Consider the following 16,349-nt stretch of genomic DNA (forward strand, 5'->3'; position numbering starts at 1 on the left):
AGTAGACAAGATCAAGGTAGAGCCAAATAGTAGACAAGATCAAGGTAAAACCAAATAGTAGACAAGATCAAGGTAGAGCCAAATAGTGGACAAGATCAAGGTAAAACCAAATAGTAGACAAGATCAAGGTAGAACCAAATAGTAGACAAGATCAAGGTAGAGCCAAATAGTAGACAAGATCAAGGTAGAGCCAAATAGTAGACAAGATCAAGGTAGAGGCAAATAGTAGACAAGATCAAGGTAGAGCCAAATAGTAGACAAGATCAAGGTAGAACCAAATAGTAGACAAGATCAAGGTAGAGGCAAATAGTAGACAAGATCAAGGTAGAACCAAATAGTAGACAAGATCAAGGTAGAACCTAGTAGACAATATCAAGGTAGAACCAAATAGTAGACAATATCAAGGTAGAATCAAATAGTAGACAAGATCAAGGTAGGATCAAATAGTAGACAAGATCAAGGTAGAATCAAATAGTAGACAAGATCAAGGTAGAATCAAATAGTAGACAAGATCAAGGTAGAATCAAATAGTAGACAAAATCAAGGTAGAACCAAATAGTAGACAAGATCAAGGTAGAACCAAATAGTAGACAAGATCAAGGTAGAATCAAATAGTAGACAATATCAAGGTAGAATCAAATAGTAGACAATATCAAGGTAGAATCAAATAGTAGACAAGATCAAGGTAGAATCAAATAGTAGACAAGATCAAGGTAGAATCAAATAGTAGACAATATCAAGGTAGAATCAAATAGTAGACAATATCAAGGTAGAATCAAATAGTAGACAAGATCAAGGTAGAATCAAATAGTAGACAATATCAAGGTAGAATCAAATAGTAGACAAGATCAAGGTAGGATCAAATAGTAGACAAGATCAAGGTAGGATCAAATAGTAGACAAGATCAAGGTAGAATCAAATAGTAGACAATATCAAGGTAGAATCAAATAGTAGACAAGATCAAGGTAAAATCAAATAGTAGACAAGATCAAGGTAGAATCAAATAGTAGACAATATCAAGGTAGGATCAAATAGTAGACACGATCAAGGTAGAATTAAATAGTAGACACGATCAAGGTAGAGCCAAGTAGTAGACAAGATCAAGACAGAAACGAATAATAAACATCTACTTTACCAGCTTATCCTCTTGATAACAGACAGTATCTCACTGTTGCTCAAACAGTGAAGTGGATGACTGTTTAACAAGTTTGAAATTGTGATTATCTGACCTGCTATCTGTTCTTCACATGTGCGTCATAACTGAAAGAAGAAGAAGAAACCACTAGATTGATCATACACAGAGAAATAAGAGTATGAAATACAGGGATTGATGAGAGAAGAACGTAGTTTCCAGCGGTACTTGAAAAACTGAAGGATCCGTTTTCAACATCTCTTTTGTTTACCACTCGTTTGTGCTGTGATTTCTGGCAACTATCAGTGGGCATTGCTTCTGATTGGCTGGAAACTTATGCTCATCTGATCGTGTTGACAATAGCCAAGGGTCTGTTCAAGAATTCAGAAGCATATTTTCTGCTGTCAGGGCCATGAGGGAAGGGTATTTAAGGCTGACAGAGTCCAGCAGTCAGTCATGAAGCCACAGCTGGGGGAGATGCGTGAGGCAGCTGCCGCTGATAGATGTAACGGGAAAGAGGTTAGATCTATCAGTCACAGATAAGGTTCTTAGAAGTTAGTGAGAAGGCATGCCCTCTGTGCGTGACTCGAGAGGCAGTCAACATTGTGGAGAGAGAGAGATGTTAAATGACTGATGTGCAGAAAGCCAAAGGCAGGAAAAAACAATGGAGGCTGCTGTGCTGTGGGACCCTCAGTTGTAAGTGTTGTAAGACACTGTTGCTGGTGTTCTCAGTGTTGTCAGTGTTGTCGGACAGCTTTGCAAGACAGTGTTATCAGACAGTGCTGCCAGTGTTGTAAGACAGTGTTGCAAAACAGTGTTGTAAGAGTGTTATCAGACAATGTTGTTGGACATTGTTTCAAGACAGTTTTGTCAGTGTTGTCAGACAGTGGCGGTAAAATTAGTGACATGATCACTTCATCATTGCTTAGCACTAACTCTGTGTTGCAAGATTATTTAAGTAACTCTAATTACCTGCCTAACTATGATTTTTTCTCAGAAAAACCCGTAATCTACACAACAGATTTGCGGAAAAAACAGTGTACATGAAGACTGAATGATCTGCGTGACGAGTGACTTCATAACATATACGTTGGTGCTCCAAGAGTGTAGCAGGTTGGTGATCAGATTCACTGAACAGAGGGTCTGAACCCCTGGAAAGCCAGTCCTATAGCTATCAGTCCAGTGTGCTATCTACGGAATAGGTTCGAACACTTCGTTCAGTGAGTTGCTTGCAGTCGTATCATTAAGATACCAGGAGTCACTCGCGTTCAGATATTTTACGGTGCCTCTCCTCTACCACTGAACATTGTTTACTGAGCCTCTTCACAGATAATAACGTTCCTACACACATAACTTTCCTTTCATTATTTTTATTGTGCATCTTACACATGTACCTTATTCATCAAGTTGTATACATAATAATCATTTATAACAGGCACCAGGAGCTCAGCTGGTAAGCACAGTATTTTACAATATATTTTTTTCTTAGCACACCAATCGTCTCACATCAAGGTGGGGTGACCTAAATGAAGGAAATATTCACCATCATTCAGTAACTGTCTGGCCAGAAGTGACCAGTAATGATAGTTAGGTTCAATGTGTATTTTCGTTGGAATTATTTTGGGGGGGATTTGCATACCTATATATTTTGGGGGGAAGGTCATGACACAAGGAGTCCGAAAATCAATGTTCCCCGGACCGCGGAGGCGTTGATCCCCTTAACTCTCTCCAGGTATATTCCAGTTATTTGCTCAGAGTGCGTGTGGGGGCCGTCATATTGAATTTTCAAAACTCCTGTTTCATTTCAAATATATTCTGATATCTGCCCTGCTTATACAGCTATATATATTGTGGGGGAGGGGGTCTTGGAATTATATTTTTGTATTTACAGAGTGAGAAAATCAGTCGTGTTTTCCAGGTAGTGAGAGTGAGAGTTACCAGGCCAGAAACGGCAGTGTGTTTTAGTTGTGTGTTTACATTCTGCGAATATTTACGTCGTGAACAGTGGCTCAGATTCTTGTAGGAGCTTACTTAGTGCTGGTGCTTTCTCTTTTGCTTTCTAATTGTGGTTGCTTGTCTTCAGGAAACCAAGCAGCAGCCAATGAACTGAGTTCGGGTAGGAAAAAGGACCAGAGTGAAAAATGAGTATTGTCTGTCGTGAGGGGAGTACAAGAGGAAACCTTCGGTAATCCAAGGGCAGAAGTATGCCAAAAACTACTTCATGTAGTGAAAGAGCCATTCTACAAGTTAGAGAATGCATTAACATCCAAAAGCTCCTCAAAGAATGCATCAGTCATGACTGAAAGGAAACCTGTGTCGTCTCAGATGTGCTATTCAGAACCGACAAATGAGGAACACATAGAACGAGTCAGAGATAAAATGCAGTAAGTTAATTTCCCCCAGGCAGCCATACAGTGGAAAAACGTGGAGAGGGAAGAACACGCATAAAAGATGCAACATTACCAGGCCTCTCAAGACTCTTAGATCAGTGGTAATATTACCTGGGAAACTCATTGTTTCTCCTGTCATTTCGATGACAGGCAGGAACTCTTCACAGTTCCAACAGATAACTCCGAGAAAACTTCCCATTATTTCTTCTGTTGCTGCTCTTGCAACATTGCATAGCTACTGATGACGCACTGAGACGTGTGAAAGCACTTGAGCTGAAGCTTTTCATTCTTGTGGCTTGTCTTGCATTTTTAATATCGTCTGTTTCCGATTATATGCTGGAGATTTCTCGAAATCCAGTACTGATGATAAGACTGAAGAAAGTTCTCACCTTCTGACGCCCCTGCGACAGCACAGATCCTGCTGGAGACTGCACATGTGTTATGTCGTCAGGAATGACAGCTGCAAAGAAACTTAATCGGCGAGCAGTTACCTACTAATACAAATACGCTTCCTGATTGAAGTGATTAACCTTATTGACATTCAGAGTCAAAACTAGTTATATCTTCCCATGAACGATATCACTAAACATAATTTATTACCATAGTAAAGTACCTTATTTTCAACTCCTTGTTTATTTCTGCTTTATTGGGAAGCCTCAGGTCATTATCTCAAAAAAAAAGTCATAGGCTTAAGCTGCTTATCAATACAGGTTAATTAGAAAACAGCAGAATATATGTGATGCGAAGCGGTCATCGTGTAATTTGCATGGGTCAGTTCAGACGCAAATATGGGTCGTCAGAATCGTTATGTCCTGATGCTCACCCCAAAAATGTATTGGTTTGGTAACTGTCCAAAATTTTTGGAAGCAGTGTACAATGATAACGTAGTGAAGATGATAACGTAGTGAAGATGATAACGTAGTGAAGATGATAACGTAGTGAAGATGATAACGTAGTGAAGATGATAACGTAGTGAAGATGATAACGTAGTGAAGGTGATAACGTAGTGAAGATGATAACGTAGTGAAGATGATAACGTAGTGAAGATGATAACGTAGTGAAGATGATAACGTAGTGAAGATGATAACGTAGTGAAGGTGATAACGTAGTGAAGATGATAACGTAGTAAAGATGATAACGTAGTGAAGATGATAACGTAGTGAAGATGATAACGTAGTGAAGATGATAACGTAGTGAAGGTGATAACGTAGTGAAGATGATAACGTAGTGAAGGTGATAACGTAGTGAAGATGATAACGTAGTGAAGGTGATAACGTAGTGAAGATGATAACGTAGTGAAGATGATAACGTAGTGAAGATGATAACGTAGTGAAGATGATAACGTAGTGAAGATGATAACGTAGTGAAGATGATAACGTAGTGAAGATGATAACGTAGTGAAGATGATAACGTAGTGAAGATGATAACGTAGTGAAGATGATAACGTAGTGAAGATGATAACGTAGTGAAGATGATAACGTAGTGAAGATGATAACGTAGTGAAGATGATAACGTAGTGAAGATGATAACGTAGTGAAGATGATAACGTAGTGAAGATGATAACGTAGTGAAGATGATAACGTAGTGAAGATGATAACGTAGTGAAGATGATAACGTAGTGAAGATGATAACGTAGTGAAGATGATAACGTAGTGAAGATGATAACGTAGTGAAGATGATAACGTAGTGAAGATGATAACGTAGTGAAGATGATAACGTAGTGAAGATGATAACGTAGTGAAGATGATAACGTAGTGAAGATGATAACGTAGTGAAGATGATAACGTAGTGAAGATGATAACGTAGTGAAGATGATAACGTAGTGAAGATGATAACGTAGTGAAGATGATAACGTAGTGAAGATGATAACGTAGTGAAGATGATAACGTAGTGAAGATGATAACGTAGTGAAGATGATAACGTAGTGAAGATGATAACGTAGTGAAGATGATAACGTAGTGAAGATGATAACGTAGTGAAGATGATAACGTAGTGAAGATGATAACGTAGTGAAGATGATAACGTAGTGAAGATGATAACGTAGTGAAGATGATAACGTAGTGAAGATGATAACGTAGTGAAGATGATAACGTAGTGAAGATGATAACGTAGTGAAGATGATAACGTAGTGAAGATGATAACGTAGTGAAGATGATAACGTAGTGAAGATGATAACGTAGTGAAGATGATAACGTAGTGAAGATGATAACGTAGTGAAGATGATAACGTAGTGAAGACGACAGCATAGTGAAGATGACTTGTAATAACTCATTATTAATGATGGTGATAGTAGCAGTTGCTGTCAGGTGTAGTGCACAGGTGTGTAGTCATCAGGTGTGTAGTGCACAGGTGTGTAGTGCACAGGTGTGTAGCCATCAGGTGTGTAGTGCACAGGTGTGTAGTCATCAGGTGTGTAGTGCACAGGTGTGTAGTCATCAGGTGTGTAATGCACAGGTGTGTGGTCATCAGGTGTGTAGTGCACAGGTGTGTAGCCATCAGGTGTGTAGTGCACAGGTGTGTAGTCATCAGGTGTGTAGTGCACAGGTGTGTAGTCATCAGATGTGTAATGCACAGGTGTGTAGTCATCAGGTGTGTAGTGCACAGGTGTGTAGTCATCAGGTGTGTAGTGCACAGGTGTGTAGCACCATGTATTGTAGTGCAGGTGGTAAACCATGTATGTTAGTGGACTGATGAGGCAGAGATACCACCTGGTGGTCGTGGTGGTGGTAGGTGGTGGTAGTAGGTAGTGGAAGGTGGTGGTCAACAGTGTCAGTGTTGATCTGCCGTAAGAATTTTATCCTGGGATGCGAACAAGACTGTATTCTGGACACAAGTGACTGTGTACTGGTCAACACTACTACACCATCACACAAGTGACTGTGTACTGGTCAACACTACTACACCATCACACAAGTGACTGTGTACTGGTCAACACTACCACACCATCACACAAGTGACTGTGTACTGGTCAACACTACCACACCATCACACAAGTGACTGTGTACTGGTCAACACTACTACACCATCACACAAGTGACTGTGTACTGGTCAACACTACCACACCATCACAAAAGTGACTGTGTACTGGTCAACACTACTACACCATCACACAAGTGACTGTGTACTGGTCAACACTACTACACCATCACACAAATGACTGTGTACTGGTTAACACTACTACACCATCACACAAGTGACTGTGTACTGGTCAGCACTACTACACCATCACACAACACAAGTGACTGTGTACTGGTCAGCACTACTACACCATCACACAACACAAGTGACTGTGTACTGGTCAACACTACTACACCATCACACAACACAAGTAACTGTGTACTGGTCAGCACTACTACACCATCACACAACACGAGTGACTGTGTACTGGTCAACACTACTACACCATCACACAACACAAGTGACTGTGTACTGGTCAACACTACTACACCATCACACAACACAAGTAACTGTGTACTGGTCAGCACTACTACACCATCACACAACACGAGTGACTGGGTACTGGTCAACACTACTACACCATCACACAAGTGACTGTGTACTGGTCAACACTACTACACCATCACACAAGTGACTGTGTACTGGTCAACACTACTACACCATCACACAAGTGACTGTGTACTGGTCAACACTACTACACCATCACACAACACAAGTGACTGTGTACTGGTCAACACTACTACACCATCACACAAGTGACTGTGTACTGGTCAACACTACTACACCATCACACAAGTGACTGTGTACTGGTCAACACTACTACACCATCACACAAGTGACTGTGTACTGGTCAACACTACTACACCATCACACAAGTGACTGTGTACTGGTCAACACTACTACACCGTCACACAAGTGACTGTGTACTGGTCAACACTGGCTACTACACCACATGTACTGTTCCTGTCGTGTAAAACACTGTCTCCTGTCTTCTAAATTAGTTCCCCTGTCACACTCACCTATCTGCAGAGGGCAGGTGAGTGTGACAGGTGACTCTCCCAAGCCTTCACCTGTGTGCAGACAGCAGTGTGTAAGTGTTACCAGATGTCACATAGATAAAACACCTGTTTGAGGTGACATATAAAATGCTGAGAGTAACTGACGAGGTGGACAGAGACAGGATGTTCCAGAGATGTGACACAGCAACAAGGGGTCACAATTGGAAACTGAAGACTCAGATGACTCACAGGGATGTAAGGAAGTATTTCTTCAGTCATAGAGTTGTCAGGAAGTGGAACAGTCTGGAGAGTGAGGTAGTGGAGGCAGGATCCATACATAGTTTTAAGAAGAGGTATGATGAATCTCATGGAGCATGGAGAGAGTGGACCTAGTAGCGACCAGCGAAGAGGCGGGACCAGGAGCTATGATTCGACCCCTGCAACCACAATTAGGTGAATATACTAGGTGTAGGTGGCCAGTTATTCCTTGTGGTATACCACCTTGTGCGTAAGAGTATCCCTGTAGTCAGGTATCATAACTTGTGTCTTTGATATACCTGGAGTTTACCTGGAGAGAGTTCCGGGGGTCAACGCCCCCGCGGCCCGGTCTGTGACCAGGCCTCCTGGTGGATCAGAGCCTGATCAACCAGGCTGTTGCTGCTGGCTGCACGCAAACCAACGTACGAGCCACAGCCCGGCTGGTCAGGAACCGACTTTAGGTGCTTGTCCAGTGCCAGCTTGAAGACTGCCAGGGGTCTGTTGGTAATCCCCCTTACGTATTCTGGGAGGCAGTTGAACAGTCTCGGGCCCCTGACACTTATTGTATGGTGTCTTAACGTGCTAGTGACACCCCTGCTTTTCATTGGGGGGATGTTGCATCGTCTGCCAAGTCTTTTGCTTTCGTAGTGGAGAGATTAGTAACCCAGGATTAGTAACCCAGGAAGATCTTCCAGGGTTAGTAACCCATGATAACCTAGTAAACCCAATGTGGCTTATTTCAACCGAGGTTGCATGGTCGTCTCCTCCAGGGTGCCACCCAGGTCACCTAATACCCAGGTACCTACTTATTGTGAACTGGGGTCTACCTACCTGCAGTCTACCTGGAGGGCATTCCGGGGGTCGACGCCCCTGCGGCCCGATCCTTGACCAGGCCAGTGGCAGGGACATGAGTTAGGAAGATTTGGTAATATGGTTCTTTCCCGCCCGGAACTGAACCCGGGTAATTTGACTTTGGACCGACCGGACTAGCACAGAGATGAGACGTACGTCTGTGTACACCTGTGTGTTCTCACCTAACTGTGGTTGCAGGGGTCGATTCACAGCTCCTCTGTGTATGTGTGTGTGTGTGTAAGAATTATTATTATTATTATTATTATTATTATTATTATTATTATTATTATTATTATTATTATTATTATTATTATTATTATTATTATTATTTATGAGAAGTATTAAGTGCTACCATAACGGCAAATGTGAATAAAATTTATGATGACAAAACTCACTCCAAGACGTTATACATCTGTTCATGTAGCTACGAAATAGGTAATAGGAAATAGGTAACAGAAAAAGAGTAAAGTAAAATAGGAAATAGGTAATGGAAAACAGGAAATAGAAAAAAAGGCAACGGGAAATTGGTAATGTGAAAGAGTTAATATAAAAGGGAAAATGGAATAAAGACAACGGGAAATGGGTAATGGGAATATGATGGTAGGAGTGTGGTGGTGATGCAACCTTCCCTGACGCTGGTAATGTTCTCAAGCTTCCAGCTTAGTAGTGATTGGGTGGGCAGCGGCGGATCATGTCGTGTGTTGGCTGAGTTGCTCAGGATTCCTTTGGAAACACAGGCTGTGGGGGAGGGTGCGAAGCTTCTGTGTGTGCGGGGGAGGGGAAGGGGAAAACGTCTGTGTGTGTGTGGGAGAAACAGCGGGGGTTGCATCCCGGTGGGGAGTCGCGAGAGGTGGTTGTGGGTGTGGGGAGAGATGGTCTGTCTGTGGGAGGGACCTGTTGTCCATGCCTCAGGAGGTTTATACTGGTCTCACACACCACCTTACACCTGTGTCCACGTCTCCTTCCACCTGTTGCACCTCACACACACACACACACACACACACACACACACACACACACACACACACACACACACACACACACACACACACACACACACACACACACACACACACACACACACACACACACACACACACACACACACACACACACACACCTGAGACTAGAGCTTGCTTGGGTTCATCTCACTTTCAAGACTCGGAGATGATCTTACAGAGGATTCTGACGCCAGTGATACTCGAATTATTTTACGTTCTTGACGAGTTAGTGGATTAGAAAAAGGTCTTGTTGACGCAGTGATCTAACGTCTAACGGCGTGTAGAAATTGTCAGTGCCTAACAAGCTGTATGTACCGTCGTAACGAAGTGGAAAGTGCTGAAAAGTGAAGTGTAGAGAGTGTGCAAGTGATTGAAATGCAGAAGAGAGGGTTGACGATGTAAGGTCAAGTTCAGCTGAGTTTGACGGTGTTTCCCACACACGCTGACAATACTTCCCACCCACGATACCAGTACCACTTCCACGTGCTACCAACACTTCTCACGCTGCCCACACTTCACCTCAAACGGGAAAACTCTCTGTGGATATGTGAGTGCACGAGAATACTTGGGCAAGACAGAAGAGAACCTGGAAGTCTACACCGAGACTATCTGTCGAGAAGAACTATCTACTTCTATCCAGATTAAAACCATTCATGATTATCATATATTATCTATGTATATGAGACGAAGCCAAGAAGGCAGAAGGTCCTATCCAAGTCCTACCACTCAGGAATTTTGAATTGTTAGTGTACATATCGTGTGGAATGCTATTTTGTGCTTTTCAAAGCCCCAGCGGTGGTTGTGCGTGAGTGATCATATGTGTACAGACTTGTTCTAGTCACCAGTGATTGTTGTGTTACGTCTCTTGCGTTTTTCTTGATTTTTTAGTTGTTAGTTAACGAGGGAAGTTAATGTGTTAGTTGCGACAAGTGTTATCATGGGATATACAGGTATGTGTTAATATTGTGTTGTGAAGAATTATTCCCAGGTTACCGTCGGGTGCTGACACCACTCGGGACAGTGCCACGGGCTGACACACTCGTGAGACACTGTCGGTGCTGACACCACCCGGGACAGTGCCACGGGCTGAAACACTCGTGAGTCACTGTCGGGTGCTGACACCACCAGGGACAGTGCCACGGGCTGACACACTCGTGAGACACTGTCGGTGCTGACACCACCCGGGACAGTGCCACGGGCTGACACACTCGTGAGTCACTGTCGGGTGCTGACACTACCTGTAACAGTGATACAGTGCCTACCATATAACTTATATTTACCTATTTGTAACTACCTATTTGAGCTGAAGTGGGGTTCGAGCTGTAGCTCTTGGTCCCGTTCCTCAATTTTTCCACACAGTGACATCAAACAGACCTCTCTTCTCTATGTCTAAGGCTCTGTTATAGAGCCTTAGACATTGCACACTTGAGCCAGGCGGTCTATGAACAATAACTGGAGAATGACTTGTCTGGTAGGCTTCAAACTTTCAGCCTTAGCGTGTTATGCAGAACGCAAGGGTCACGCCGTTTTCTGGCCGTGTAAGTCCCACTTGGCCAGTTTTATTGAGCAAATAGTGATATTCATTTATATTTAATAACCAAAGAATAGTGGAGGGACCCGGTGGCCTGGTGGCTAAAGCTCCTGCTTCACACACGGAGGGCCCGGGTTCGATTCCCGGCGGGTGGAAACATTTCGACACGTTTCCTTACACCTGTTGTCCTGTTCACCTAGCAGCAAATAGGTACCTGGGTGTTAGTCGACTGGTGTGGGTCGCATCCTGGGGGACAAGATTAAGGACCCCAATGGAAATAAGTTAGACAGTCCTCGATGACGCACTGACTTTCTTGGGTTATCCTGGGTGGCTAACCCTCCAGGGTTAAAAATCCGAACGAAATCTTATCTTATCTTATCTTAACAATCCACAGTACGTGAAAGTAAGTAAGTAAGTAAGTAAGTTTATTCAGGTATACACAAATACAGTTACATAGATTATCATACATAGCAGCATATGTGTAAAGTACCTAGGATAACCCATGGGTTAGAACCCATGGCAAGTGAGTCGTAAAACTCAAGGCTAGTTGGCTACAATAAGAGTCACCAAAGTAGGTATAATTATACACCATAGGGAGGTTAGCATGGGCCACCACTGTGACCACAAATGCAAGAGAATTTTAAATGGAATAAAAAGGAAAAAAAAAGAAATATTGAAAACTCACCTTTTTATGGCGTTTATAATTTTCAGACATTTAATGAAGCCTCAGAAACTTGGAACCAACACAGACACATTGATAGCTTAAGTGTTCCCACCTCCAAGACTAGTTTATAGCTTCGGAACTCCTCATCCGATCGGCTTCAAATTTTCAACCGTAGTCAGGTATTACTAGGTGAAGGTTCGTGCAATAGTTGGCAAGGCCAGGTACCTCCTGTACAGTTTTATATAGACCATTCCGAAATTGGCTTCCATGAGAAAGCTACAGAAAGCCTCTCCTGATTGGCTCCTAAATTTTCAATACTCGTTGATGAATAAGACAGATGCAACACCTGATGTTTTTATTACGAAGACGTTTCGCCAACCAGTGGCTTTGTCAGTTCAATACAGAGGTTATTGGAAGGTGTTAAAACTGGAGACAGTAGATGACGAGGTAATCAATCCCTCAGCCGCCTAGTTGAAGGTGTCCACCATCGTAGTCTTGAAGACTGAAGCTTAGACAGGAATGTGGACGCTTGAGCTGCATTATATATGTACATAAGCCTTAGACAAATGCTTGAGCTACTTCATCTACGCATTTAAACTGGATAAAAGTCTAATTTTCCTTATTTACTTGTTTAAACGTCGAATAAAAGCCTAATCTTCCTTATTTACCTACTGAAACGTTGAATAAAAATTTAATCTGCCTTATTTATGTGTTTAAACTTCAAACAAAAGTTTAATCTACTTTATTTACGTATTTAAACGTCGAATAAAAGTTTAATCTGCCTTATTTGTGTTTAAGCGTCAAACAAAAGTTTAATCTTCGTCATTTACGTGTTTAAACGTCGAATAAAAGTTTAAACTGCCTTATTTATGTATTCAAGTTTTAGGTAAAAAGCTCTGAAATACACTAAAAAAAATCCGCATTTACGTGTATTAACTGTATTAACTACAAGTAGGTGTTATTAACGTTCACAGACGGTGGTGTTTAAGGGCTGCTGGCTCACCAGTATTGACTAGCTCTTTGTTTGTACAGTGGGATGGCGCCTCTCCATCCCTTCTTCAGGGCGAAAAAATAGATCCCAGGCCAATCCCCTTCCATCACAATGTTGTTTCAGTACACCCTCACAAAAAAAGCCATCAGTAGTGAGGACTGACATTTTCTTCTCTGTAGGTTCGGGAAAATGTCCTGAGTAGGTTTGGGTGGTGGTGGCTAGGCTTAGCGGAAACCCTGTGCTAGGCTTAGTGGAAACCTTGTGCTAGGCTTAGTGGAAACCCTGTGCTAGGCTTAGTGGAAACCCTGTGCTAGGCCTCTTGGTCTGCTCTGCATTCTGGGGAATCTGTGGAATCTGGAAAAGTTTGTGGTGTTGCAGGAAAGTGTGAGGGTTTGAGGAACAGTATCAGTGATTGGAGGAATAATATCAGCGACTGGAAGAACAGTACCAGTGACTGGAAGAACAGTATCAGTTACTGGAAGAACAGTATCAGTGACTGGAAGACAGTATCAGTGACTGTAAGAATAGTATTAGTGACTGGTGAAACAGTATCAGTGACTGGAAGAACAGTATCAGTGACTGGAAGAATAGTGTCAGCGACTGTAAGAATAGTATTAGTGACTGGAAGAACAGTATCAGTGACTGGAAGAACAGTATAAGTGACTGGAAGAATAGTGTCAGGGACTGTAAGAACAGTATCAGTGACTGGAAGAACAGTACCAGTGACTGGAAGAATAGTATCAGCGACTGTAAGAATAGTATTAGTGACTGGAAGAATAATGTCAGGGACTGGCAGAACAGTATCAGTGACTGGAAGAATAGTGTCAGTGACTGGAAGAACAGTATCAGTGACTGGAAGAACAGTATCAGTGACTGGAAGAATAGTGTCAAGGACTGGAAGAACAGTATCAGTGACTGGAAGAACAGTATCAGTGACTGGAAGAATAGTGTCAGGGACTGTAAGAACAGTATCAGTGACTGGAAGAACAGTACCAGTGACTTGAAGAATAGTATCAGCGACTGTAAGAATAGTATTAGTGACTGGAAGAACAGTATCAGTGACTGGAAGAACAGTATCAGTGACTGGAAGAAGAGTATCAGTGACTGGAAGAACAGTATCAGTGACTGGAAGAATAGTATCAGCGACTGTAAGAATAGTATCAGCGACTGTAAGAATAGAATTAGTGACTGGAAGAATAGTGTCATGGACTGGAAGAACAGTATCAGTGACTGGAAGAATAGTGTCAGCGACTGTAAGAATAGTATTAGTGACTGGAAGAACAGTATCAGTGACTGGAAGAATAGTATCAGCGACTGTAAGAATAGTATCAGCGACTGTAAGAATAGTATTAGTGACTGGAAGAATAGTGTCAGGGACTGGAAGAACAGTATCAGTGACTGGAAAAATATTGTCAGTGACTGGAAGAATAGTGTCAGCGACTGGAAGAACAGTATCAGTGACTGGAAGAATAGTGTCAGAGACTGGAAGAACAGTATCAGTGACTGGAAGAATAGTGTCAGTGACTGGAAGAATAGTATCAGCGACTGCAAGAATAGTATTAGTGACTGGAAGAATAGTGTCAGGGACTGGAAGAACAGTATCAGTGACTGGAAAAATATTGTCAGTGACTGGAAGAATAGTGTCAGCGACTGGAAGAACAGTATCAGTGACTGGAAGAATAGTGTCAGAGACTGGAAGAACAGTATCAGTGACTGGAAGAATAGTGTCAGTGACTGGAAGAACAGTATCAGTGACTGGAAGAATAGTGTTAGTGACTGGAAGAACAGTATCAGTGACTGGAAGAATAGTATCAGGGACTTGAAGAACGGTATCAGTGACTGGAAGAATAGTGTCAGTGACTGGAAGAACAGTATCAGTGACTGGAAGAACAGTATCAGTGACTGGAAGAACAGTATCAGTGACTGGAAGAATAGTGTCAGGGACTGGAAGAACAGTATCAGTGACTGGAAGAACAGTATCAGTGACTGGAAGAATAGTATCAGTGACTGGAAGAACAGTATCAGTGACTGGAAGAACAGTATCAGTGACTGGAAGAACAGTATCAGTGACTGGAAGAATAGTGTCAGGGACTGGAAGAACAGTATCAGTGACTGGAAGAACAGTATCAGTGACTGGAAGAATAGTATCAGTGACTGGAAGAACAGTATCAATGACTGGAAGAACAGTATCAGTGACTGGAAGAACAGTACCAGTGACTGGAAGAATAGTATCAGCGACTGTAAGAATAGTATCAGTGACTGGAAGAACAGTATCAGTGACTGGAAGAACAGTATCAGTGACTGGAAGAACAGTATCAGTGACTGGAAGAACAGTATCAGTGACTGGAAGAACAGTATCAGTGACTGGAAGAACAGTATCAGTGACTGGAAGAACAGTATCAGTGACTGGAAGAACAGTACCAGTGACTTGAACATTTACAATGCAAATATAATTACTATAATAATAATACTAATAAATAGTAACAGATGTAATAATAATAATAATAATAATAATAATAATAATAATAATAATAATAATAATAATAATAATAATAATAATTTCATTGTAATAATTGAAAAGATAAAGTGACGAACATAAAATGAAAGTGAAAATTGAAGTGATTTTGAACATGACTGTGAAGGTGGCAGGGGCAGCCTTCATGTTCTCCTGAGGACCAGTGGTCATCTTTTTTTTTTGGAGGGGGAGGGTCCTCTGCCCAGAGCCCCACCCACTACAACCCCCGCCCACCGACCAACCCACCACCCCCACCCACCACTATGCCAGGGGCGTGGGCACTATAGCAAGGATGCAGCTGTGGTGGGCGTGCATCAGTATACTTTACCTCTGCACGTGGGCGGGGCAGGCTACGGGCGTGGACCAGGGGCGTGCTGTGCTGTCCGCGGGCGTGCAGAGGTACCAGCACGCCCACGCCCTCATCCGGTACCCCCGCGCCAGATCCCTCGATAAAACTCGTCGCTACAGTGGTAAATACCGCAGGAAGAGACCAGGTGAGTGGGTACCTTGCTACCGGTGTAAGATTAGGTATAGTCAGTATACTGTCTATATATATATATGTTTCAAACGTGACATACTTGAAGGAATAAGTCAACACTGCACACTACAAAGAGTAAAAAGGCACAATATTGTGACTCGAACAATACACAAATAACCCGCACATAGGAGAGAGGAGCTTACGATGACGTTTCGGTCCGCTAGGACCATTTACAAGTCACACTAACACACGACGGTGAGGGAGCCGGTATACTATTTTATTAACACATCGGTCGTCTCCCACCAAGGCAGGGTGGCCCGAAAAAGAAAAACTTTCATCATTCACTCCATCACTGTCTTGCCAGATCCGCGCTTACGCTACAGTTATAAACTGTAACATTAACACCCCTCCTTCAGAGTACAGACACTGTACTTCCCATCTCCAGGACTCAAGTCCGGCCTGCCCTGTGTACTTTTGTAGTATACTACACACAGTACTACTGACAGGTTTCCCTGAACCCCTGTGAGGGTTATTTGTGTACTGAACACTGTCATAAACAAGAGAACATAAGCGATCTAAAC

The 16,349-nt window shown here is 42.4% G+C and overlaps 1 protein-coding gene across 7 annotated transcripts in view; it reads left to right on the plus strand.

Moving 5' to 3' along the window:
• The first annotated feature begins 1,535 nt into the window (after nucleotides 1-1,535).
• LOC138854107 (signal peptide, CUB and EGF-like domain-containing protein 1) overlaps nucleotides 1,536-16,349 on the plus strand; it is an 84,014-nt gene continuing 69,200 nt past the window's right edge. The window contains exons 1-2 of one of the 7 annotated variants that reach the window (XM_070095156.1): nucleotides 1,536-1,651; nucleotides 15,357-15,784. In XM_070095156.1, coding sequence (XP_069951257.1) covers nucleotides 15,583-15,784 — 202 coding nt within the window. In that variant the 5' untranslated portion in view covers nucleotides 1,536-1,651; nucleotides 15,357-15,582. Of the gene's footprint in view, nucleotides 1,652-9,253; nucleotides 9,289-9,528; nucleotides 9,815-9,842; nucleotides 10,332-10,392; nucleotides 10,540-15,356; nucleotides 15,785-16,349 lie in introns of those variants that run through there. The other 6 variants (XM_070095155.1, XM_070095157.1, XM_070095159.1 and 3 more) reach the window with 6 other exon arrangements.

This window comes from Cherax quadricarinatus, chromosome 49 (genome assembly GCF_038502225.1).
Source record: "Cherax quadricarinatus isolate ZL_2023a chromosome 49, ASM3850222v1, whole genome shotgun sequence".
NCBI classification, from domain to species: Eukaryota; Metazoa; Arthropoda; class Malacostraca; order Decapoda; family Parastacidae; genus Cherax; species Cherax quadricarinatus.